Source organism: Anolis carolinensis, unplaced genomic scaffold, assembly GCF_035594765.1.
Source record: "Anolis carolinensis isolate JA03-04 unplaced genomic scaffold, rAnoCar3.1.pri scaffold_7, whole genome shotgun sequence".
NCBI lineage: Eukaryota > Metazoa > Chordata > Lepidosauria > Squamata > Dactyloidae > Anolis > Anolis carolinensis.
In genome coordinates, this window is record NW_026943818.1 from 15,783,293 (window position 1) to 15,809,961 (window position 26,669).

At 42.4% G+C, this 26,669-nt stretch overlaps 1 protein-coding gene across 1 annotated transcript in view; it reads left to right on the forward strand.

The window, feature by feature from the left end:
• zzef1 (zinc finger ZZ-type and EF-hand domain containing 1) overlaps window positions 1–26,669 on the forward strand; it is a 58,095-nt gene that overhangs the window by 630 nt on the left and 30,796 nt on the right. Inside the window, exons 2-25 of the mRNA XM_062959730.1 lie at window positions 4,314–4,461; window positions 5,357–5,551; window positions 5,758–5,929; window positions 7,402–7,601; window positions 9,689–9,899; window positions 10,030–10,146; window positions 12,404–12,582; window positions 12,655–12,753; window positions 13,221–13,312; window positions 13,944–14,095; window positions 14,248–14,359; window positions 14,513–14,728; window positions 16,152–16,252; window positions 17,428–17,609; window positions 19,399–19,529; window positions 19,930–20,000; window positions 21,627–21,741; window positions 22,970–23,129; window positions 23,681–23,802; window positions 23,891–24,016; window positions 24,686–24,852; window positions 25,011–25,092; window positions 25,709–25,913; window positions 26,411–26,535. Of these exons, the coding sequence (XP_062815800.1) occupies window positions 4,314–4,461; window positions 5,357–5,551; window positions 5,758–5,929; window positions 7,402–7,601; window positions 9,689–9,899; window positions 10,030–10,146; window positions 12,404–12,582; window positions 12,655–12,753; window positions 13,221–13,312; window positions 13,944–14,095; window positions 14,248–14,359; window positions 14,513–14,728; window positions 16,152–16,252; window positions 17,428–17,609; window positions 19,399–19,529; window positions 19,930–20,000; window positions 21,627–21,741; window positions 22,970–23,129; window positions 23,681–23,802; window positions 23,891–24,016; window positions 24,686–24,852; window positions 25,011–25,092; window positions 25,709–25,913; window positions 26,411–26,535 (3,480 nt within the window). The remainder of the gene's footprint in view (window positions 1–4,313; window positions 4,462–5,356; window positions 5,552–5,757; window positions 5,930–7,401; window positions 7,602–9,688; window positions 9,900–10,029; window positions 10,147–12,403; window positions 12,583–12,654; window positions 12,754–13,220; window positions 13,313–13,943; window positions 14,096–14,247; window positions 14,360–14,512; window positions 14,729–16,151; window positions 16,253–17,427; window positions 17,610–19,398; window positions 19,530–19,929; window positions 20,001–21,626; window positions 21,742–22,969; window positions 23,130–23,680; window positions 23,803–23,890; window positions 24,017–24,685; window positions 24,853–25,010; window positions 25,093–25,708; window positions 25,914–26,410; window positions 26,536–26,669) is intronic.

The window sequence follows — 26,669 nt, forward strand, 5'->3', positions numbered from 1 at the left end:
CACATCTATGGCTCACAGTTTGCGGCTGGCGGGGATGACAGACAGGGCCTTTTCCGTAGTGGCTCCCCGCCTATGGAAAGCCCTCCCATATTATTATTATTATTATTATTATTATTATTATTATTATTATTAATGTGTTCACGAAGGAAGGCTTTCAGGGCCAGAAGTGAGTTTTCCAGGCTGCCTGGCCATGTCCCAGAAGCATGCTCTTCTGACGTTTCGCCCACATCTATGGCTCACAGTTTGCGGCTGGCGGGGATGACAGACAGGGCCTTTTCCGTAGTGGCTCCCCGCCTATGGAAAGCCCTCCCATATTATTATTATTTTATTTTTGTACCCCGCCACCATCTCCCCAGAGGGACTCCAGATATAAAACAAGCATACAGTGGTATTAAATACAAAAAAAACCACACAAAAATAAAATTAAAAGGCATAAAATAAAATCACCATCATTGTAACACACATGATAAAACACAGCAATAGAATCATAAAATGAGCTGGGCAAAGTGAAACGTGTAAACATGAAGGAAGTTAAGGTGCTATGGCTATGTCAAAAATGATGTCAGGCAGGCTCCCTCCCAACTATCCTTCCGTAGGAAAGTTAAGACCTGGCTGTGGGACCAGGCCTTTGATTAATAACAGCAGCATCGATTATAATAATAATAATAATAACTTTATTTTTATATCCCGTCCCATCACATGGGGCGAAGCCCAACAACATACAATAAAATACAGCAGTATAAAATAAACAATATAAAACATAACAATATAAAATATATAGCATATTCTTCTGAGAAAAAGCTTTTATCCTAGAGTGGTGGCTGCAATGAATTCTGTGGTTTCAGACTGATGTGTCATTAGGGGTTATGCAGTAGCAATTAAAATGTGGAAGGATGGGTGCTTTGTTTCTTAATTTGTACATATATGATGTGATGGGGATGGCATTTATTTTCATTGTATAATGTACAATGACAATAGAGTTATTCTGTCTTCTATGAAAACTGGGACATATGTGGTCAAAATGGCAAGGGTTATTACCATCCTAGAACTCAATGTCAACAGTCATCAGACTCGAAACGCGCCAATTGTGTATTTATATGCATATTTTTTTATCAATGTTTTATTGTATTTAATTTTAACTGATTGAATTGTTTGTAATATTTTTATATTGCATTTTATTGTAAGCCGCCCTGAGTCCCCAATATACTTATATATTGTATAAGTTTATATACAATATATAAATATTATATATTGTAATAAATAAATAATAAATAAATATGGCAGGTGTCCTCAGAGGGTCATTTTATATTTATTTTATTTATTTTATTTATATACTGCTCTTCTCCCTCATGGGGAACCCAGAGCGGTCTTACACAATGGCAGAATTAGATGTCACATATATTTATTTATTTTATTTATTTGTTTGTTACATTTACAATACATTTACATTTATAATTCAACATGTGGTAAAACCAAACATAAAACACAATTAGAAGCCAGTATCCAAATCAAATTAAAACAATAAAAACCATGTGACCATTACAACAGGGGCAGTTTCGAGCCAAAGTCAGAGCCAGTATTAAAAAAAATCCGAAATCAGAACAGTAAATAAGGAGCAGCACTCTGAAAATAGAATTCCAGACAGAAATCAATCAGGGGCAGCGGACGACTCTGAACAAAGGATTCCCCCAGGGCAGGAGGTGAAGCTAGCAATGCCATTAATGCTAATCAAGGTGATTAATTTCAACATTCATGCCAGCCTCCAACAGACAAGAGTTCTTTCCCCCGCCCTGGACCTTCCACAGATATATAAACCTTCGTTGCTTAGTTTCTCCATATACCTCACAACCTCTGAGGATGCCTGCCATAGATGTGGGCAAAACGTCAGGAGAGAATGCTTCTGGAACATGGCCATACATATAAATATGTATAAATATAAATACACACACACACACACACACACATATATATGTATGTATATATATACAGTAGAGTCTCACTTATCCAAGCCTCGCTTATCCAATGTTCTGGATTATCCAACGCATTTTTGTAGTCAATGTTTTCAAAACCTCATGATATTTTGGTGCTAAATTCGTACATACAGTAATTACAACATAACATTACTGCATATTGAACTACTTTTTCTGTCAAATTTGTTGTACAACATGATGTTTTGGTGCTTAATTTGTAAACTCATAACCTAATTTGATGTTTAATAGGCTTTTCCTTAATCCCTCCTTATTATCCAACATATTCACTTATCCAACGTTCTGCCGGCCTGTTTATGTTGAATAAGTGAGACTATACTGTATATAAATACTGTAAATAAATAAAATAAAAATACAGCCTGGAAAATATACAACAACCCTGCCTGTAGGTTGTTTTGCACGATGGGTTTGTCTTTGCTGATAAACGCTGCTCGGAAAGGGAGGTGGGTTATGTCTTGGCCTCAAAGGTCAGAAATGACTGTACATACACTCGCTCCCTGGCCGAAAGGCACCAGGGTGGAGTTTGGTTACATTGCTTTTCCAAACAGCGCACCTTCACAGAGATCATTGTGGGCCTTGTTTGTTGTGTGAGGTTGTCATTCAGTCTGGAAAATCAACAAAAAAGTATTTCAAGGGAGCTTCCGTGTGAGCGAGAGGACGAAGGGCGGGGACTTTGTCTCTAATTACCTTTTGTGCCTGTCATGTTGCCAGGGAAAGGGACAGTCAAAGTGTAAACACCTCTTTTTTCAGTTGTCACAAATGGCATGTGTGCTTTTAGACTGTGCTCAATGTGGCATGAGTGCTGTTTCAGGAAAAAAAAACCTCTGCAAAACCCATGAAAAAGTGGCCACAAGAGATGTCCGCTCCGTTTAAATATTTATATTAAGGAGGGAGAGGAAGGAGTGCGTTTTGGAGTCAAGATTGTTTGTTAGCCAATGTAGTAGGTTGTTTGTAAATCCAATGTAGTTACTGTATATACTCGAGTATAAGCCTAGTTTTTCAGCCCTTCTTTTAAGACTGAAAAAGCCCCCCTCGGCTTATACTCGGGTGAGGGTCCTGGTTGCCTTATATTTGGGTCAGCTTATACTCGAGAATATATGGTAAATTTATTATTTTTCTCTATTATTATTGGTATTATTTATTATTTTTCTCTATTGTTGCTACTATTACATTTATTTTACTCTATTATTATTATTATTATTAATAATAATAATAATACATTTATTATTTCAATCTGATATTATTGTTACTGCATTTATTATTTTACTCTATTATTATTGGTATTACAGTAGAGTCTCACTTATCCAAGCTAAACGGGCCGGCAGAAGCTTGGATAAGCGAATATCTTGGATAATAAGGAGGGATTAAGGAAAAGCCTATTAAACATCAAATTAGGTTATGATTTTGCAAATTAAGCACCAAAACATCATGTTAGACAACAAATTTGACAGAAAAAGTAGTTCAATATGCAGTAATGTTATGTTGTAATTACTGTATTCATGAATTTAGCACCAAAATATCATGATATATTGAAAACATTGACTACAAAAATGGCTTGGATAATCCAGAGGCTTGGATAAGTGAGACTCTACTGTATTACATTTATTATTTTTCTCTATTATTGTTGCTACTATTACATTTATTTTGCTCTATTTTTATTATTATTAATACATTTATTATTTCACTCTGATCTTATTATTATTATTGCATTTATTATCTTCCTGTATTTATTATAACATGTATTATTTTCCTGTATTTATTATTATTATTATTGTTTTTATTGTTCTGCTGATTTTGCGTTGTAATGCATATTATCATTTATTGTATTGTTCAATATGTTATGATTTGTTGTTCTTTTTGTATTCTGTTATATTGTATTGTTCTGGGCATGGCCCCATGTAAGCCGCCCCGAGTCCCCATTGGGAAGATGGTGGCAGGGTATAAATAAAGTTTATTATTATCATTATTACATGTGTTATTTTACTCTATTGTTATTAAAAGGATACATAAGCACATTTACATTGAAGAAGATGAGAATAATGATTTGATCAGAGTTGGACAGTCTTATCTTAAATTTGAGCTTGATGTAAATATTCAAAAACATTTAACCTAATGTAATTTTATTGGTAAGTATTTTTATTTCTGAAATTGACCACCTTCGGCTTATACTGGAGTCAATGATTTCCCAGTTTCCTTGTGGTAAAATGAGGTGCCTCGGCTTATATTCGGGTCGGCTTATACTCGAGTATATACGGTACATAGAATCTGCATAACATTTTTGGTGTCAGAAGTGGGATATTATTAACCCTCTGTTGTTTGTCGCAGGCCTTTGCCCAGTTCGACACGGAGGGCGATGGCATGGTGGATGTGGAGAACATGCTGGAGATGCTCAAGAGCTCCGCCGCCGGCGGCAGTCTTCACGGGGAGCTCAGCCACGTGATCCGGCAGCTCCAGGCGTGTTCACTTGTCCCAGGTAAGGACAGGGCGGCAGGGCTCGTGAACTGACCCAATTGTACTTGGTGGCTGATTGATTGATTTACTGCTGTATTAACTCTTGTTTTATTGTCTTACTGTGAATTGCATTGGTGGCTGTTTGATATTATTACTATTGATATTATTACTTGTTGTATAAACCTTTGTTTTAACTTCTGCAGTATCATCTTCTTGTGTTTTAAACTGTGTGTATTGTTTATGTGTTTGAGCTGTTACTTTTGTAACATTGTGAGCCGCCCCGAGTCCCCACGGGGAGATGGTGGCGGGGTATAAATAAAGATTATTATTATTATTTTGTATATTGTTCAATATATTTCTGCTGTTGTTTTTGTAAATTGTGCTAGTTGGGCCTTGCCCCATGTGAGCCGCCCTGGGTCCCCATGGGGAGATGGTGGCGGGGTATAAATAAAGTTTTATTATTATTATTATTATTTTGTATATTGTTCAATGTATTTCTGCTGTTGTTTTTGTAAATTGTGCTACTTGGGCCTTGCCCCATGTGAGTCGCCCTGAGTCCCCGTGAGGAAATGGTGGCGGGGTATAAATAAAGTTTTTTTATTATTTTATTATGACACAAAATAAAAATGAAGATATTATTATTATTATTATTATTATTATTAATCACAAGTCGAACACTTCCCAAGTGTCCAGGACTGTGTGATGTATATTATTATTATTATTATTATTATTATTAATTTATTTTATTGCATGACACAGCAAACAAGATAGATATGCTGGATTTCATATCACAAAATCACAAGTCGAACACTTCCCATTGTCTAGGACTGTGTGATGTATTATTATTATTATTATTACTACTATGGATGACCCTCCAGTCTGAGCACCTTTCTCTCTCTCTCCCTGTCTCTTTCTAGGTTTTATAGACATATTTTCAGAATCCAACGAGCGCCTTAGCCATCACGCTTCCACGATCCTGCGGTTCCTGCGCCGGCACCGTATTGCCAGCACTGCCATCCCGTATCCCGTCTTGGAATACTTCAACAACATTTGCACTATGCGTTCGGCGGTCCTGAAGGATTCTTTAGACCGGATGCTCCTCAAAGAAAAGGGTATAACTATATATATATATATATATATATATATATATATATATATCGCTTAGCTTTCTCCCGCCTTGCTTCTGTTGATTTGTGTAAATGTTAAACATTGATGGAACAAGCACCGGTGCAGGTTGTCCGAGGGCTGGAAGACCCCCAGAGCTCGAAGTCACAAGAATGTCTCCTGTCTTGACTCCTTCTTTCTGATTCTTTGGCAGAGTGTCCCGGTGACTTGAGTGGGAACCAGGAGTTGGACAAATTCAAATCCGTTTCAAAGTGCTACACTCACATAGAAACGTCCTCCAACTCTGAGGATATCGACAAAATGACAAACGGAGAGACTTCCTCCTACTGGCAGTCCGACGGAAGCGCCCGGTTGCATTGGATACGGTAAGTGGGGGGCTCCAAGAATAATAATAACAACAACAACAACAATAATAATAGTACATTTTATTTGTTACCCGCCTCTCCTAACGGCTCGAGGCGGGCTACGACAAAATCATAACTTATCAACATAAAATACACACAGTAGAGTCTCGGTTATCTGACTTCCGCTCATCCGACACTCCAGCCGACCTCACCACCTCCTGGGTGTAGGCGAAACATTAGGAGAGAGTGCTGCTGGGACATAATAATAATAATAATAATAATAATAATAATAATAATATATTTATTTATTACAGCATTTATATTCCGCCCTTCTTTCTCACCCTGAAGGGGACTCAGGGCGGATCACATTGCACATATAGGCAAACATTCAATGCCTTTTAACATAGAACAAAGACAAGACAAACATAGGCTCCGAGCGGGCCTCGAACTCATGACCTCCTGGTTAGAGTGATTCATCGCAGTGATTCATTGCAGCTGCTCTCCAGCCTGCGCCACAGCCTGAGCCCATATAATAGAATAATAATAATAATAATAATTTTATTCTTGTACCCCTCCTCTATCCCCCCCAGGGACTCAGGGTGGCTTACAAATGCAAAAGAGTATACATACAAAAACATCAAACGCACAAATGAAAAATTAAAACATACGATTAAAATCAAACCATCAATAAGACAAAGTGAAAACACATCAATAAAAACATAAGGATGGGCTGATCAAAGTGCACTAAGTGAGACTTGTAAACATGGAGGAAGTTAAAAGTGCTATAAGAATACGTTCCTTCTTCCTCCCACCCTGGACATCATTCCACAAAGAGAGATATGTATATATATATATATAGAGAGAGAGAGAGAAATCCTCCACTGAATGCCTAGTTTCCAACAGACCTCACCCATCTCATAGGTGTAGGTGAAACATCAGGAGAGAGTGCTGCTGGGAGATAAGAATACGTTCCTTCTTCCTCCCGCCCTGGACATCATTCCACAAAGAGATATAAATATATATATATATAGAGAGAGAGAAATCCTCCACTGAATGCCTAGTTTCCAACAGACCTCACCACCTCCTGGGTGCAGGCGAAACATCAGGAGAGAGTGCTGCTGGGAGATAAGAATACGTTCCTTCTTCCTCCCGCCCTGGACATCATTCCACAAAGAGATATAAATATATATATATATAGAGAGAGAGAGACATCCTCCACTGAATGCCTAGTTTCCAACTGACCTCACCACCTCCTGGGTGCAGGTGAAACATCAGGAGAGAGTGCTGCTGGGACATAATCACAAGATATCAACATAAAATACACACAGTAGAGTCTCGGTTATCTGACTTCCGCTCATCCGACACTCCAGCCGACCTCACCACCTCCTGGGTGCAGGCGAAACATCAGGAGAGAGTGCTGCTGGGAGATAAGAATACGCTTTTTCTTCCTCCCGCCATGTCTTTGCTTGTCTCTGTCCTCCTCCTCCCCTCAGGCTGAAGATGAAGCCGGACGTGGTCCTGAGGCACCTCTCGATCGCGGTCGCGGCCAACGACCAGAGCTACATGCCGCAGCAAGTGACGGTCTCGGTGGGCAGGACGGCCAGCAACCTCCAGGAGGTCCGCGATGTTCACATTCCCAGCAATGTTACTGGATATGTGACGTTGTTGGAAAACGCTAACATTAGTCAGATGTGTGAGTCCATAACAACACAATTGGTGTTTCTTCTTCTTTTCCTGGAAAGATAAAATATTTTGACTGTATGGCTTGGAAGGGAAGGAAACTGGAAACTGGAAACATTGCATTAACATCTGCATCAGAGGAAATGCTCCCTTAGCAGTCTTTCTCCTTGGGGATTGCAGCTGTTTTTATTATTGTTATTATTATTATTATTATTATTTTATTATGACACAGCAAACAAGATAGATATGCTGGATTTCGTATCACAAAATCACAAGTCGAACATTTCCCAAGTGTCTAGGACTGTGTGATGTATTATTATTATTATTATTATTATTATTATTATTATTATTTTATTGTGACACAGCAAACAAGATAGATATGCTGGATTTCATACTGTATCATATTATTATTATTATTATTAGTATGACACAGCAAACAAGATAGATAAGCTGGATTTCATATCACAAAATCACAAGTCGAACATTTCCCAAGTGTCTAGGACTGTGTGATGTATTATTATTATTATTATTATTATTATTATTATTATTATTATTATTTTATTGTGACACAGCAAACAAGATAGATATGCTGGATTTCATACTGTATCATATTATTATTATTATTATTATTATTATTATTATTATTATTATTATTATTGTATGACACAGCAAACAAGATAGATATGCTGGATTTCATACTGTATCATATTATTATTATTATTATTATTATTATTATTATTATTATTATTATTATTTTATTATGACACAGCAAACAAGATAGATATGCTGGATTTCGTATCACAAAATCACAAGTCGAACACTTCCCAAGTGTCTAGGACTGTGTGATGTATTTTCGGATGATGCGTGTAATCCCAGTCGGGTGGCCTTTTGCAGTTGGCGGATCATGATTTTGTCAATGCCTATTGTTTCCAAATGCTGGCTGAGTGCCGGTTCTTGGCACGGCACTCGGTGTGCCCATCACCACCGGGACCACCTGCACTGGTTTCTGCCAGTGTCTTTGCAGTTCAGTCTTGAGGTCCTGATAGCGGCTGAGTTTTTCCTGTCCTGAAAGCTCGAAAGACAGTTGCATCTCTCGAGTAGGAAATTTAGGTACCGCTTTATGCAGGGAGGCTAATTTGACTTAATTTACGACACCATAAAAACTTCCAGCGGTGTGTGGAAAAGGAATGAGGAAGCACTCCCATTAAGGACTTGGTGTCACAGTGGGTGACGAAGCAGCAGTTGCCCCCCCGTTGCCGGAACTGAGCAGACTCTCACGAAGCCGGAAGCTGGAAAATGTTAAATTGCCTCTGTGCCTGTCTCCAAGGTCATTTACCTGGCCCCCGCCCTCAGTTTTATAATATAATATTTTTATATCAGTTTTAATAATATATTATATTGTATATACATATAATATTGATAATAATCTTATGTTATACAATATAATACTAATAGTAATACCATATAATAATATTAATTATATGTTATTTATTAGATATTATATAATAGTATAGTGGTATAGTTCAATATAGTAATATATAATGCTAATATTGTGTTATGCTAATAATATAATATATTGCATGTACATACAGCTGCTCTGAGTCCCCTTCGGGGTGAGAAGGGTGGGATATAAATGTAGTAAATAAATGCAGTAAATAAATATTTTATTTTAGACTTAGGCTCAGCCAAAGTCTGACATGACTTGAAGGCACACAACAACAACAACAACAATCCTAATTAACTTGACTATCTCATTGGCTAGTAGCAGGCCCACACTTTCCATTGAAATCCTAATAGGTTTATGTTGGTTAAAATTGTTTTCATTTTTAAATATTGTATTTGTCGTTGTTGTTGTTGCTGCACTACAAATAAGACATGTGCAGTATGCATAGGAATTTGTTTGTGTTTTTTTTCAAATGACAATTCGGCCCCTCACAAGTCTGAAGGATTGTGGACTGGACTGGCCCTCTGCTTAAAAAGTTTGGGGACCCCTGTTGTATGGCATGGAGTGTTTGCTGTGTATATGTGCCCTTTGGGGTGAGAAAGGAGGGCGGGACATAAATCCTGCCCATCAATGAGCGAATCTCTCTTTTTTGGCAGACGTGCAGATCAACATCAAGCGCTGCCTGAGCGACGGCTGCGACACCCGCATCCACGGCCTGCGGGCGGTGGGCTTCCAGCGGGTGCGGAAGGGCGGGGTCTCGGTCTGCGACGCCTCGGCCATCTGGTGCTGGTCGCTGCTGACCTCCCTGGTGACCGCCTCCACCCAGACCAGCCCGCCCATCGTCCACGCCATCCTGCAGAACACGCAGTGAGCCCCCTCCCCTCCCTCCTCGTCTCAGCCGGGGCCTCCGGGGCCGTCCCCCGGATGGGGGGGCTTGGCTTTGGGGTTGTGCTCCCCACGCTTCCCCGAACCCAGACCCTCCTCTCCTCTCCCCCAGGAAGGCCCTGCAGCACATGCCGCCCCTCTCTCTCTCGCCCGGCTCCACCGACTTCTCCCGTTTCTTGTCTCCCAACGTCTTGGAAGAAGTGGACAGCTTCCTCCTGGGCATCACCAGGTATTTATTTACTTCTTCACTTATTTATTTACAGTATTTACATTCCGCCCTTCTTTCTCGCCCCGAAGGGGACTCAGGGCGGATCACATCTATCTACAGTAGAGTCTCACTTATCCAACGTAAACGGGCCAGCAGAACGTTGGATAAGCGAATATGTTGGATAATAAGGAGAGATTAAGGAAAAGCCTATTAAACATCAAATTAGGTTATGATTTTACAAAATTAAACACCAAAACATCATGTTATACAACAAATTTGACAGAAAAAGTAGTTCAATACGCAGTAATGCTATGTAGTAATTACTGTATTTACGAATTTAGCACCAAAATATCATGATATATTGAAAACATGGACTACAAAAATGCGTTGGATAATCCAGAACGTTGGATAAGTGAGACTCTACTGTATTTATATTCCGCCCTTCTTTCTCGCCCCGAAGGGGACTCAGGGCGGATCACATCTATCTATATATATATAAAAGGGTCATGAAATTCTGGCCTAGGACAAAACAACAAAACTACACATGCCAGAAACACTAAACTTGACAACACAACCCCTCATCCACGCCTCTACGTTCAGACAACAAAAAGAAAAGAAAAATAAAGTCCTACTTAGAGGGAGAGGAAGAATTGTTTTTATCCAATTGCTGCCAGTTAGAAGGCTAAGCTCCGCCCACTTGGTCTCCTAGCAACCCACTCAGCCCAGGGGACAGACAGAGTTAGGCCTCACTTAGGCCTCTTCCACACTGCCTATGAAATACAGATTATCTGATTTTAACTGGATTATATGGCAGTGTAGACTCAAGGCCCTTCCACACAGCTATATAACCCATTTAGAATCTTATATTATCTGCTTTGAACTGGATTATCTGGACTCCACACTGACATATAATCCACTTCAGTGTGCATTTTATACAGCTGTGAAGAAGGGGCCTCATATAATCCAGTTCTAAGCAGATAATATAAGATTATAAATATACAGTAGTCTCACTTATCCAACATAAACAGGCCGGCACCTTGACCCTTTACTTTAACTACCACCAATTCCTCAATACTTTATTTCCCATACCACCAGACTTCGCCAGGCACAGCTAGTAGTAATATATAATGCTTATATTGTGCTATGATAATAATATAATACATTGTATGTAAATATAACTTGTGAGCCGCCCTGAGTCCCCTTCAGGGTGAGAAGGGCGGGATAGAAATGTTGCTAATGAATGAATAAATATTTATATTCCACCCTTCCTTCTAACTTCAGAGGGGACTCAGGGCAGATCACAATGCACATATAATAATAATAATAATAATAATAATAATAATAATAATAATAATAATAATAATAATAAGTTTATTTGTATCCCGCCTCCATCTCCCCCGAAGGGGACTCGGGGCGGCTCACAGAAATATCATACAAAAACAATGACAATATACAATACATCAACAAACAATAGCATGCGCCAGTAGTAGCATTTACACATTAACCAGACAATTAAAAAAACACTTAATGTCTAAATGCTACTACTGGTGCATGTTATTGTTCGTTATTGCAACCTCATTGTTTTTAATTTGATGTTGTGTTTTTTTGCCTATTGTGTATATTTTATTATTGTTTTTTGTTGTTGTCCTTTGATGTTTCATATTTTATCATTGCTTGTATTTTGATTTTGCTGTAAGTCGCCCCGAGTCCCCTTTGGGGGAGATGGAGGCGGGATATAAATAAACGTATTATTATTATTATTATTATTATTATTATTATTATTATTATTCATTATTATTTGTATTAACTTTAAGGTAGAGTCTCGGTGATCTGACATAAATGGGTGGGCAGTATGTTGAATATTATTATTATTATTATTATTATTATTATTATTATTATTATGTATTGCATATTGTAATTGCAATATATACATGGCAAACATTCAGTGCCATTATTAGACCTATGACATATAGACACAGAGGCAATTTTAACATTTTCCATCTTCCGGCTTCGATTCAAGCCACAGGGGAAGCTACTGCTTCACCTTCCACTATGTGACACCGAGTCATTGACGGAGTACTTCCTCATTCTTCTGCATGCTGCTGGAAGTTTTTATGGTGTTGTAAATTACTTAAATTAGCCTCCCCGCATAAAGCGGTACCTAAATTTTCTGCTATCTTTTGAGCTGCATAAGTCAACAGTGAGCTAGGCTCTTAAATGGTCGAGAGCTCGATCCTGAGCCTGAGCCCCAGACGCCTTCCTCTGTCTCCTTCTCCAGCCACTACGTGACCCCAGAGGTGGAGCTGACCTTGCTGGCCTTCTCCTTGGCCCGAGGGAGCGTCTCCAAAGTGCTGAGCGCCCTCTGCGCCATCGCCGACCACCCCGAGACCCCCTACCAGGCCGCTCCCCTGACCGCCTCCATGGCCGCCGTCCGGCAGAAGCTGCTCTACAAATACGGTGAGTGTCCGTCCGGGTGGGTTTCCGTCCCCGCCGAGGGCCATCGGTCTCAGTCCTCGTCTGCTTTTGCAGGAGCGTCCTTACGGCTGACCCTGCAAGCCTGCGACGTCAAGGGGAAGGAGGACACGTCTGGGCCCGAAAACCTCCTGGTGGAGCCCTGGACCGGGGACGGTAAGTGCTAAGGTGGGATTTGTGTCTTGATAGGGTTTAAATGAAATTTGTGTCTTGCCTGCATTGCATACTGATTGCATCATCCAAAGTATACTATAGTCTGGAAAGAGTTAATTACTAAGAAGATGTGATGGCTGGAACTGGGGAGTATCCAGACACAAGTGTGTGTGCATTGCTGATTGCATTCTGTTCTGAGTGAGTGTCAAGTCCTGTGTTCGTTTGCAAGTCTGTTTGTCTTGATTATTACTGCATATAATAAAATTTTGTATATAGTTTTACTAACGTCTCTGGGCGTCTCTTTGTTCTGCGTTCCACTGACCCCATCCAATTGCTGCTGCGCTGTGTAAATTTCTCTGACAGTAAGCACTCAGGGTCATCCGGACTGCACCCCAAACGCCTGTCTGTCTGTCCAGATCTCTGAAATGTGTTGCAGGGTGAGTTCATGAGTCTTGTGTTTCTGTTCGAAGGCTTCCTGACGGAGACCGGGAAGAGAAGGGCCAGCGTCATCCTCGCCAGCGGGACGGAAGCAGCCTTGCAGGTCACGCAGATCAGGATCAAGGTCTGGATTGAGCCTCTCCATAGTAGCAGTAGTAGTAGTAGTAATAATAATAATAATTACACAAGGCATCGAGAGAGAAAGGTGGGGTAGAAATGATGATGATAATGATGATGATAATAATTGAAAAGGTCTCAAGGGGAAATAATAATTGAAATGATGATAATAATAATCCCAACAACAATAACAGCAACAACAGTAGACAAGATCTCAGGGAGAAAGGTGAGGTACAAATAATGGTAATAATAATAACAACAATGGTGTCATCAAAATAATAATAATAGTAATAATAATGAAACCCAGCATGTCTATCTTGTTTGCTGTGTCATAATAAAATAATAATAATAATAATAATAATATACATCACACAGTCCTAGACACTTGGGAAGTGTTTGACTTGTGATTTTGTGATACGAAATCCAGCATATCTGTCTTGTTTGCTGTGTCATAATAAAATAATAATAATAATAATAATAATAATAATAATAATAATAATAATAATATACATCACACACTCCTAGACACTTGGGAAGTGTTCGACTTGTGATTTTGCTAAATGACGTTGGGTTTGCGGGTCCCTTCCGTGGCGTGTGTGTTGTGCTTTGGCCACAGCTTTGCTCTCCTCTCCTCTCAGGTCCGGAGGGGAGCCATCGGGGCCCGGTGCGGGTTGGTCTTTGCCTACAACGACCCCTCGTCCGAGAAGTTTCACGCAGAAGGACACTTCAAGCGGTTCGAGAGCTACGACAAGTGGAAGCTGGAAGACTTCCGGGAGTTTTTGAAGAACAGGTAAAGTCTGAAGGCCTCTTTTTTGTTCTCGCTCAGCATTGCCTTCACAGATAATGTGTTTCCATACATACCTTTTATAGAACTGCAAGTGCAAAAGGGTCAGAGATTGACATTGAAAGTAAATGCCTAGCCAGCTGTGTTTGTCTTTTCAGGAGCGGCGCTCCCTCGGACGAGCTGGGAGAAGACGACCCGGTGGGCTGGTTTGAGGCGGAGGAGGAGTGGGACGAGGTGGAGGTGAAGGTGCAGCCGTGCCGCGTTGCCCAGGTGAGGCCGCTCAGCCCGCCCGTCCCGATCCGCACGAGCTCCGACGGACAGGGAACCGAGCGCAAGGAGTGTCCGCGGTGCTCCTTTGTCCCAGGGAGGGCCCGGCAGCCCGGCTGATGCCTCCTCCTCCGCCTGTGTCTCCCTCCCGTCCAGTTCCTGATGGTGAAGTTCCTGTGCCCGCGGCAAGAGAAGGCGGAGCGGCTGGGCGTGCAAGGCCTGTGCGCCCTGGGCTACCTGCGGCCCCCCTCGCCCCAGCCCGGACGCAGCCTGGCCTGCCTGCACTGCCCCCGCCCGGAAGGGGCCACCCTCTGCGGGGTCACCCTCCTCCTCAGGACACTCGCCTTCGTCCAGCAGCTCGCGCAGGACCTGGTGAGTTGGAAACACTCTTCGCTTAAACAAAAACAAAGGTCGAGGTTTCCCCTGACGTTAAGTCCAGTCGTGTCGGACTCTGGGAGTTGGGCTCATCTCCGTTTCCAAGCCAAAGAGCCAGCATTGTCCGTAGACACCTCCAAGGTCATGTGGCCATTGGCATGACTGCATGGGGCACCATTACCTTCCCGCTGGAGCAGTACCTATTGATCTACTCACACTCTGGGGGTTGGGGCTCATCTCCATTTATAAGCCAAAGAGCCGGCGTTGTCCGTAGACACCTCCAAGGTCATGTGGCCATTGGCATGACTGCATGGGGCACCATTACCTTCCCGCTGGAGCAGTACCTATTGATCTACTCACACTCTGGGGGTTGGGGCTCATCTCCATTTCTAAGCCAAAGAACCAGCGTTGTCGGTAGACACCTCCAAGGTCATGTGGCCATAGGCATGACTGCATGGAACTGCTGAACGTGTAGACCAAAAAATCATAGGTTCAAATCCGGGGAGCATTGTGAGCTCCCGCTGTTAGCCCCAGCTTTTAATAATAATAATAATAATAATAATAAAACTTTATTTATACCCCACCACCATCTCCCCCCAGGGACTCCGGCTCACATGGGGCAAAGCCCAACTAGCACAATTTACAAAAACAACAGCATAAATACATTGAACAATATATAAAAAATAAAATAATAATAATAATAATAATAATAATAATAATAAAACTTTATTTATACCCCACCACCATCTCCCCACGGGGACTCCGGCTCACATGGGGCCAGGCCCAACTAGCACAATTTACAAAAACAACAGCATAAATACATTGAACAATATACAAAAAATAAAATAATAATAATAATAATAATAATAATAATAATAATAATAATAATAATAAAACTTTATTTATACCCCACCACCATCTCCCCACGGGGACTCCGGCTCACATGGGGCCAGGCCCAACTAGCACAATTTACAAAAACAACGGCATAAATACATTGAACAATATACAAAAAATAATAAAACACAGTAAGACAATAAAACAAGAGTTAATACAGCAGCAAATCAATCAACCTAGCAGTTTGAAAACATGCAAATGGAAGTAGATGAATAGATACTGCTCGGGTGGGAAGGTGACGTCACTCCATGCAGTCTTGCCAGTGACCTTGGAGGTGTCTAAGGACAACGCCGGCTCTTTAGCTTAGAAATGGAGATGAGACCAATTGCAGAGTTGGACACGACTAGGCTTAACGTCGGGGAAAACCTTTGCCTTTCCCTTCTTTGTGGAAGGGAGCTGAAGCAGCCGGTCTGATCTTTCCACATTCCCAGTCTGGAAAGGAAGATTGATCTCTGCCCTTCGGCCCAGTTTTGTTCCCTGGAAGGAACCCTTGGGTCGAACCCTTTTGCAACTTTCTTGCCTCCAGGTTCAGAAGAAGGAAAGCGGCCTCCGCTACAGACCCTACCTGGACTTTTCAGGCCTGGACTTGAAGCTCTTCTGGAATTTCTATCGCAAACTGCTTGACAAGTAGGTCCTCAACCGTTGCTTTAACGGAAGCACGTTACACAAAACTGCCGCCGGGCTCAGCGTAGAATGAGATGCGTTTTGCATTTCGATTGGGGCCCCGCCCCCAAGGTATCTCACTCCAATAATCGTCCTGGGCCGAAGCATTTTGGGGAGGGGGTGCCCAACCCGCCCTGCAGGCCCAGAGATTTTAGGGTTCTTGGGAGTCTTTGAAATGGAGTCTGATTGGGCCTCTGTCAGGAGGGATCGGATAGTATCTTCCTGCTTGGCGGAAGGGGTGGACTGGATGGCCCCTTGGGGTCCCTTCCAACCTTGGGATTGTATTATTATTAATAATAATAATATACCTTCCAACTCTGGAATTCCTATTATTATTATTATTATTATCATCATCATTATTTTCATTATTATTATTAATGATCCTTCCAACTCTGGAATTCTTTTAATAATAACAGTAATAATATTAATAATAATAATAATTTTACTGCTACTCCTACTAAGTGGGGGCTGGATGGGCATCTGTCAGGAGGGATTAGATGGTGTCTTCCTGTCTGGCAGAAGGGGGATGGACTAGATAGCCCTTGCAGTCCCTTCCAACTCAGATTCTATTATTATTATTATCATCATCATCATTATTTTTGTTATTATTATTAATATTTCTTCCAACTCTGGAATTCTTTTAATATTAACAGTAATAATACTAATTATAATAATAGTATTCCTACTAGTCCTGGTAAGTGGGGGCCGGATGGGCCTCTGTCGGGAGGGATCGGGTGGTATTTTCCTGCTTGGCATGAGTGGTATGGACTAGTTGGCCACTCGGGGTCCTTTCCAACTCTGGAATTCTACTACTACTACTACTACTACTAATAATAATAATAATAAATTTTACTGCTACTCCTACTAAGTGGGGGCTGGGTGGGCCTCTGTCAGGAGAGATCGGATGGTATTTTCCTGCATGTCAGGAGTGGTATGGACTAGTTGGCCCCTTGGGGTCCTTTCCAACTCTGGGATTCTACTACTACTACTAATAATAATAATAATGTTACTGCTCCTCCTACTAAGTGGGGTCTGGGTGGGCCTCTGTCGGGAGGGCTCTGCCAAGAAGCGGGGAACGGCCCCTCCGAAGCGCCTTCTAGCGGCTGTCTCTTTCCTCCTCCTCCTCTGCCCTCCCGCAGCCCCCGGCAGGAGTGTGTGGAGGGCCAGGCCCTGCTGCTGCGCCTCCTCCGGAGCTGCTTCTCGGCACTTCCCTCCCCGGACGGGGCCCCCGAGTCCCAGGCGGCAGCCGAGGCCGGAACCCCGAGTGCGGATCCCGGCGACAGGCAGGCCGCGGAGGAGCTCCACCGGCACCTCTGCCAGGGTGAGTCTGTCCCGACAGAGGGAATTCCCAATGGGCAAGCTTTTGCACTTGGTGTGTCAGAATTCACCAAAAAACCTAGCATGACTTGGCTGGTGTGTCACTTCGAGAAAGAAAACCCATAATTTCACAATATATATAGTTTAAATAATAATAATAATAATAATAATAATAATAATAATAATAATAATAATAATAAGAAGAAGAAGAAGAAGAAGAAGAAGTTTATTTATATCCCGCCTCCATCTCCCCCGAAGGGGACTCGGAGCGGCTCACAGCAAAATCAGATACAACACAATGATAAAATAAAATATGAAACATCAAAGAACAATAATAAAAACCAATAATGATATATACACAGCAGCCGAAGGGGAAAACAACAACAACAACAACAACACGGTATTAAAACATCGAGTTAAAAACAATGAGGTTGCATAGCGGATAAGCAAGGTGCACATTATGACTTGCAAATTTTAAATAGATAAAGTGCAATAGATTCATTTAAAATCACATCGGGTAGGGAGGAGCCCTGAATTAATATCAAGTAATCAGGAAAAGAGCGACTAGTAGCAAAAATATATAATTGTAATATAGAACTGTATATCCCAGGGTGATAAAACAGCCCTTGTCTCTGCCCCAAAAGTTCATCAAGTCAGCAAATGTTTGTAAACAGATGTAAACATTTCCCTTATCACTATCACCGTTCTTATCACGGTCAACTATTTCAGCTCTCATTAGCAACTTTTCATTACAGTTCAGCAAGCAGGCAGTTAGTCATTGCAGGCCTTAATATTTTTAAATGGTGCCTCCAAAATCTAGCTCTCATTCCTTCCTCCCATCCTATAACATATCTTTGCCCAGCTCATTTTATGTTTTTATTGCTGTGTTTTTCATGTGTTTTATAATGACTGTGATTTTTTTTAAATGCCTTTTAAATTTGTTTGCGTGTTTTTGTAAAACTGTATACTGTATGCTGGTTTTATATCTGTGAGCCGCCCCGAGTCCCTCTGGGGAGATGGAGGCGGGGTACAAAAATAAAATTATTATTATTATTACAGTAGAGTCTCACTTATCCAAGCCTTGCTTATCCAAGTTTCTGGATTATCCAAGCCATTTTTGTAGTCAATGTTTTCAATATATCGTATTTTGGTGCTAAATTCATAAATACAGTGATTGCAACATAGCATTACTGCATATTGAACTACTTTTTCCGTCAAATGTGTTGTCTAACATGATGTTTTGGTGCTTAATTTGTAAAATCATAACCTAATTTGATGTTTAATAGGCTTTTCCTTAATCCCTCCTTATTATCCAAGATATTCACTTATCCAAGCTTCTGCCGGCCCGTTTAGCTTGGATAAGTGAGACTCTACTGTATAATATAATATTAGTATAGTATAATATTATATATTATTATAGCATTAAATTGATACAGGAGACATGGTGGAAAGATGGAAATAATAATAATATTATGGTAGTACTGTATTATTAATATGGCTGTCATCAGGAGGGAGACCCAGACTATTCCTGATTCTAAAGGGGTCGGATTACATTATATAATGATATAGTACAATATAGTAATTTAATACTAGTATTATACTATGCTAAATGCATGTAAATATTATTTGTAAGCCGCTCTGAGTCCCCTTTGGGGTGAGAAGGGCGGGATATAAATGTAGTCAATAAATAAATAATCCTTCCATTCAGTCCATTCATACCCACAATGCAGATGTCTCAGATCCGCACGTGATAGTTTCGTAACCCGTCTGGGCTTGTTTCTTTCTTTTCCTAGTTGTGGACGGTGACAGTGAGCTCCCGTCACTCCAGGCCTTGAAGCAGGAGGTGACGGACACCTTGCTCAACGGGGCCGCCATCTTCTTCCCCCAAAGACGGATCCGGCGGGAGCAGCTCTTTGCAATGTTGGTGGGTTTGCGGGAATGGCCACGGAAACACTTTCCGTCACTCTGGTCACTGGGTTTTGGAAAAATTGGCTTGTTGTGGAAACAAGGATTTGGAGGGCAGCTTCAGTGTAGATGTGTGTATATCTATCTATATATATAAAAGGGTAGTGACGTTCCGGACTAGGACAAAACAACAAAACTACACATCCCAGAAACACTAAACTTGTCAGCACAACCCCTATATAACCCAGAATGCCAAGGCAGGATAATCCACAGTATCTGCTTTGAACTGCATTATCTTGAGTCCACACTGCCATATAATCCAGTTGAGTGTGGATTAAATTAAAAGCAAACCTGCAGAACTTCTCTTGTCTGTAACTTGCTGTCTGCCTGTATAAGCAATCTCTGTTTTTTTTTTTTAGAAGAACATCACAGAACAGGAGCACAAGCCGTCGGTGCAGCTCACGTTCAGGTCCCTCTGCGCATATTTCAGGTAATATTTCAGATCGCATTGCGCGTTCTCTCGAGGGGGCCTCGGTGTCCGTTGTTTCCTTTCCAGCTCTGAGCCCAGAGCTCAGTTTGGTGCTTCATGGAGCCTGCAGCTTTGGGCGGCTTCAGGACAGATCACAACGCACATAGACAAGGCAAACATTCAATGCCATTAGACATACGACATATATAGACAGACACAGAGGCAATTTAGCATTTTCCAGCTTTTGGCTTCATGAGGGTATGCTCGATTCCGGCCGCTTCACCGTCCACTTGTGACACCGAGCCCTTCATGGAGTACTTCCTCATTCCTTTCTGCACGCTGCTGGAGGGTTTTATGGTGCCATAAATAATGGTGCATAAAGCGGTACCTGGAATTTCCTCCTTGACAGAAGCAACTGTCTTTCGAGCTGCTTAGGTCAATGATTCTATTGCACTTTTATCTATTTACGAATCTGTTACTCATAATGTGCACCTTGCTTATCCACTATTGTAACCTCATTGTTTTTAATTTGATGTTTTAATTCTGTGTTGTGTGTGTGTGTGTGTTTTTTACCTATTGTGTATATTTTATTATTGGTTTTTGTTTTTGTCCTTTGATGTGTCATATTTTATCATTGCTTGTATTTTTTTTTAACAGGCTAAAAAAAATACTTTATTTGTTCATTTCTTGCACTTGAAGTACTCTTCGATGACATCTTTAGCCTGAGATTCTTTGTATTTTTTATATATCATTTTTATATATATTTTATATATCATTTATATATCATTGCTTGTATTTTGATTTTGCTGTAAGCCACCCCGAGTCCCCTTCAGGGGAGATGGAGGCGGGATATAAATAAAATTATTATTATTATTATTATTATTATTATTATTATTATTATTATTAACAGCAAACTAGGCTATTAATGGCCGGGAGCTCAATCCGACCCGGGCTTCGATCTCATGACCACTTGGTCAGGAGTGATTTATTGCAGCTGGCTACTAACCAGCTGCACCACAGCCCGGCCCGACCATTTATGCACACGTGTTTGTGTTTTAGATTTATTTATTTATTTATTTGCTACATTTATATGCCGCCCTTCTCACCCCGAAGGGGACTCAGAGCGGCTTACAAATTAAATTTACATACAATATTATATTATTTGCATAGTACAATACTGGCAATAAATTACTATATCGTACTGTACAAATATATTGTAATATTATTAGTAATATGACATGTAAAATATAATATATAATTAATATTATTCTATTGTATTATTAGTATTCTATTGTATTACAATGTCTGTTTGTATTGTTGCTTTTATTGTTGTTTTTATTGTTTTTATTGTTATTTTAAAGCCAAGTGTATTGTTTTAATCTATTTTTGTAAACCGCTCCGAGCCAAACTGGGAGTAGCGGTATATAAGTCTAATAAATAATTAAATAAATAAATTATGAGTATTATATGTATATACAATATGTTATAATTATTATAATTATAACTTTGAGTCATTAGTTATAATTATAACTTTGAGTCATTAGTTCTACCACAGTGGTCCAGTTTGTTGTGTGTGTGTGTGTATATCTTGTTCTTTTATTCATTTAAAAATAAGGTTAAATAGTAATATTTTTTTAAATTTCTCAGCGATCAAGATCCGGGGGGGCTTCTGTTACTCGCAGACAAAGGGACGTCTGCCGAAGTTGACATCGATCAAGTGCTGTCGGTGATGGAGACGCTCCTGATGGTGATGTCAAGAGAGGTGGTTGTTGTTGTTGTTGTTGTTGTTGTTTCCATGAGAAATGGGTGCTGCCTATTGTCCTTATCGCACTATATTATTGTAGTGTTTGAACCGCCATGGCAAGCTCCCAAGCATCCCCCCTTACTCTGAAAACCTCACAAGATCCCACAGCATGTTTCCGTGGTACCGTATATACTCGAGTATAAGCCGACCCGAATATAAGCCGAGGCACCTAATTTTACCACCAAAAAACTGGGAAAACATTGACTCCAGTATAAGCCGAGATACCAATAAAATTACATTAATTGAGGCATCCGTAGTTTAAATGTTTTTGAATCTTTACATCAAACTGTAATTTAAGATATGAGTGTCCAACTCTGATTAAATCATTATTTTCATCTTTTTCAGTGTAAATGTGTTTATGTATCCTTTTAATAATAATAGAGTGAAATAATAAATGTAGTAGTAATAATAATAATAATAAATGCAGTAAAATAATAGAGTAAAATAATAAATGTATTAATAAAAATAAAAATAGAGTAAAATAAATGTAAAAGTAACAACACTAATAGAGTAAAATAATAAATGTAATAATAATAATAGAGCAAAATAATAAATGTAACAATTCCAATAATAGAGAAAAATAATAAATATACCATATATACCAGACTTGTGTTTGATATATCTGTTTTAACATTTTATCTTGTAAGATTGTCCTTTTCGATTGTTTTACCGATATTGTTGATTTATTGTTGTAAATTTGTGTTTTTGTTTTGATTTTATATTGTGATGTTGGGCAAGGCCCCATGTGAGCCGCCCCGAGTCCCTTCGGGGAGATGGGGCGGGGTACAAGAATAAATTATTATTATTATTATTATTACTCGAGTATATACAGTCATTAAAGCGGAATCATCGCCCTATTGCGTTGCAGTGCGGTGACACGGTGTGCGTCCTGGGCCCTGTAACAAACCCCTTGTGTCACAATTCCGGGGCTCTGGCAGAAGTGAACCAAAACAAACAGCTTGTGATAAACTATTTAATTCAAGCATCACTTAGTGTCTGGCGATTTTCAAAGTCCCCATGTAAAACGTAAAGATCGCACTCCGCCACAGAATCAAAACAAAACAGATGCCGGTACAAGAAGACGCCGTAGTCCAGTGGTCAAATGCCGAACCAATTCCCGGTGTCTTGGAATGATCTGCCGGCTGTTTTTCCTCCCTGAACCCTGTTTTTCTTCCTTTCTCGGCAGTGCGAAATGCTGGCGCTGGGGGCGGCCCAGCCGGACTCGGGCCCCGTGCTCTCCTCCTTGTTCTGGTCGGTGCAGGGCAGCCTCCTCTCCTGGTGCTACTTGCAGATGAAGGGCAGCCAGGCCGCCCCCAAGAAGCTGGCCGCAGACATCCTGACCAAGTGTAAGACTCTGCCACAACGGCCTTCCTTCGCCGGAAACAATAGCCCTTCGAGCAGTGGTTCTTGACCTTCCAAATGCAGCGGCCCCTATACGTCTCATATAGATAAATGAGTCTGCCCCAGTAAATTTGCCGCCTCTCTCCTCCGTTTCCAACAATGGGGGCGTTTTGGCTCCGCTGCAGGAAGGGAGACGGGGGAAGAGCTGAGGGCACAAGCGGGGACTTTACTGGGGCAGACCTTTTCAAACTCATTTATCTACATGAGACGTGCCTAGATTTCAATGGGGATTACGTGAGATGGTAGTATTGGGATGTGTCTTTCAGCTGCATATGGTAAATGATTTATCCTATACTTTGTCCTTTTTAAAATCCAAAACGTAACCTACTTTGTGGATAGCCCTCGTATAAGGCTGTTGGGAGGGCTCGGGCTGTTTCTTCCTGGACTGGATGCCCTCTGGGGGTCTCTTCCGGTGGAGGTTTCTGGGCTGGGGGGGGGGGCTTTGGTGGGCTCTAACTCGCTCCCTCAAGGCCCCTTTGCCCCTTCCTCTCCCCAGACGTGCGGCAGTTCCTGTCCAGCGCCACGGCCGTTCTGGAGCCGCTCCTGGCCGAGCACGGCGGGAAGAGCCTGGAGGAGGCCCTGGGCAGCTCCGTCTTCTCCCTGGTGTCCCGACAGCTGGTGAGCGCCAGGCGGGCCCCCCCTCCCTGTCCCGGGGCTTTCTCCCTCTCGGCCTGTGGTGACCTTTGGCCCTGTTCCCTCCCTCCAGATGACCTTCCTGCAGGACTTCTGCGCCTTGGACGTCCCCCACCGGACTCTCCTGCAGGACGTCAGCACATTGACCCCGCTGCTGAAGGAGCTCTCGCTGGGGCCGGGAGAGGGAGCTCCCCATCAGGTAAGACACACTGGGCTCCTTCCCCTCCCCCCCCCAAAACAAATTTATTTATTTATTTATTTACAGTATTTATATTCCGCCCTTCTTTCTCACCCCGAAGGGGACTCAGGGCAGATCACATTATATAATAATAATATTATTATTATTATGCTGGGCCTACAAGTCATGGAGCGTTTGATGGCTCATAGGCCTGGCTTTGCAGGGCCTACAATTGAGCGTTCGGCACTCGACTGCAGGCCCTGTGAGCTGGGCCTGCAAGTCATGGAGCGTTTGATGGCTCATAGGCCTGGCTTTGCAGGGCCTACAATTGAGTGTTCGGCACTCGACTGCAGGCCCTGTGAGCTGGGCCTACAGTACATTGAGTGCTTGATGTTTGTAGGCCCGGCAGGCAGGGCCTATGAGTATTGAGCGCCCGGCGCTTGGCTGAAGGCTCTGCAAGCCAGGGTCTACAGCCAAGCGACAAACATCAGCCGACCAAATGCCTACCGTTTTTTAAAATTCGTTTCACTGTTTCATTTGTTCCCATGGGATTGTACCGTTCTGTGGTACAAAACCACGACTGAAACAGATGAAACAGGATTCGAGCCCAACCCTAATAGCAATACTAATAATTGTGATGATGCTGATGAGTGTCACTCTGTCTGTCCTTTGTTCTCTCCCCGGCACCAGATGGGCCTGGAGGGCTTGCAGCAGGAGCAGCCGGTGGTGCTGCGGGTGTGGACCGTGGAGTCTCCCCACAACTACGACAACAACTGCCACGACTTCACCGTCTTCCTTTGCCCGGGGGCCACGTACTTCGAGGTGGAGTTCGACGACCGATGCGAAACAGAGAGGAGGTAACTCCGGAGTAGCGGCGGTGGCGGCGGCACTCCTTCACCCTTATTATTATTATTATTATTATTATTATTATTATTATTATTATTAATCACCCTTGTATTTCCCGCTTTTCGAGGAAATTATCCAATGCTCTCCCTTGACAAATGTGTCTTCCTAGGTACGATTATCTGGAATTTACGGATGCCAGAGGCGGGAAAACGCGCTACGACACCAAAGTGGGGACCGACAAGTGGCCCAAGGTGAGTGGGTTTAGCAAAGGCAAAAGTTAAAGGTATCAGAAAAATAGGCCCGGGCTGTGGCGCAGGCTGGAAAGCAAGCCAGCTGCAACGAATCAACAAATCACTCTGACCAAGAGGTCATGAGTTCGAGGCCAGCCCGGTGCCTGTGTCTTGTCTCTGTCTCTGTTCTATGTCAAGGCATTGGATGTTTGCCTTTATGTGTGCAATGTGATCCGCCCTGAGTCCCCTTCGGGGTGAGAAAGAAGGGCGGGATAGAAATACTGTAAATAAATAATAAATAAATAAAAATATGCCTGGAGCTCCCTCTTTCCTGGAGAATGGCAAGATGCGTCCTCCCAGGAGGAGCCAAAAGGCAGAAGAGCAAAGGGAAGGGTGGCCACAGCCTAGGCGCAAACCAGGGAGGAAGTTGCCTCGTACCACAAAGAGATTGCATTGCTACGTCAAGAAATACGGGAGGAGATAGTAGCAAACCGGGAGAGAGGAGTGGAGACAGAAAGCCCTTGTCAATTGTCCTGTTTTGGGTCCCAGTCCTGGGAGAAAAGCAGGGTATCAACGATGACGACAGTGACGACAAGGGTGTCCTTGTTGAAATGCTGTTGTTTTGCGTTCTGTGCAGAAAGTGACCTTCAAGGCCGGCCCGCGGCTGCAGTTCCTCTTCCACTCGGACAGCAGCAACAACGAGTGGGGCTACCGCTTCTGCGTGACGGCCTACGGCCTGCCGGACCTGGAGGTCTCGTGGGGCCTGGACCTCCACCTCCTGGTGGCCCGCCTCATGGGCCGCCTGGCCGCCCACAGCATGGCCCTCCACCACCAACACCACGGTGAGGGGGAGCGCTCCCCAGCTGGTCCTAGGGGGGGCGGGGGGCACCTTGGAGCTGGAGAGGAACGCCCACAAGTTACAAACGTCTGACTTCTCACCCTGAAACATTCCTTCTCACCCCAAAGGCAAGCATTCAGTGCCATTATTAGGCATGCAACATATATAGACAGACACAGAGGCAATTTAACATTTTCCCAGCTTCCAGCTTCATGAGGGTATGCTTGATTCCGGCCACAGGGGGAGCGGCCGCTGCACCGTCCACTTGTGGCACCGAGTCCTTGATGGAGTACTTCCTCATTCCTTTCCGCACACTGCTGGAATGTTTTTTTTATGTTGTCATAAATTAGTTAAATCAGCCTTCCCGTACTTATAATTCCCACTTAAGAGCAACCCCACAGAGCCGATCTTGTTCGTCTCTTGAGGACTGCCCGTCCTAGACGGAGCCAAATGCCGTTCTGACCGGCCGCTCTCTCTCTCTCTCTCTCTCTCCCGAGGCAGGAAACGAAGCCGATCTGCTTCCGGCGAAGGTGACGGCGGTGCTGAGCTCCCCGCTGTGGAAGCCGGTCTTCCGGCACCGGATGTGTTCGGAGCAGGACGCGGCAGAGAGCGGGCCCAGCCAAGAGGTAGGTGGGGTCCGGACCCCTCTCCGGCATTTTCCGTCCCGTGGGAACCTGTACTCTGTGTGTGTGTGTGTGTGTGTGTGTTATATATATTATTACTACTATGAGTCAATTCTGTATCTGTTTGGTATACATTT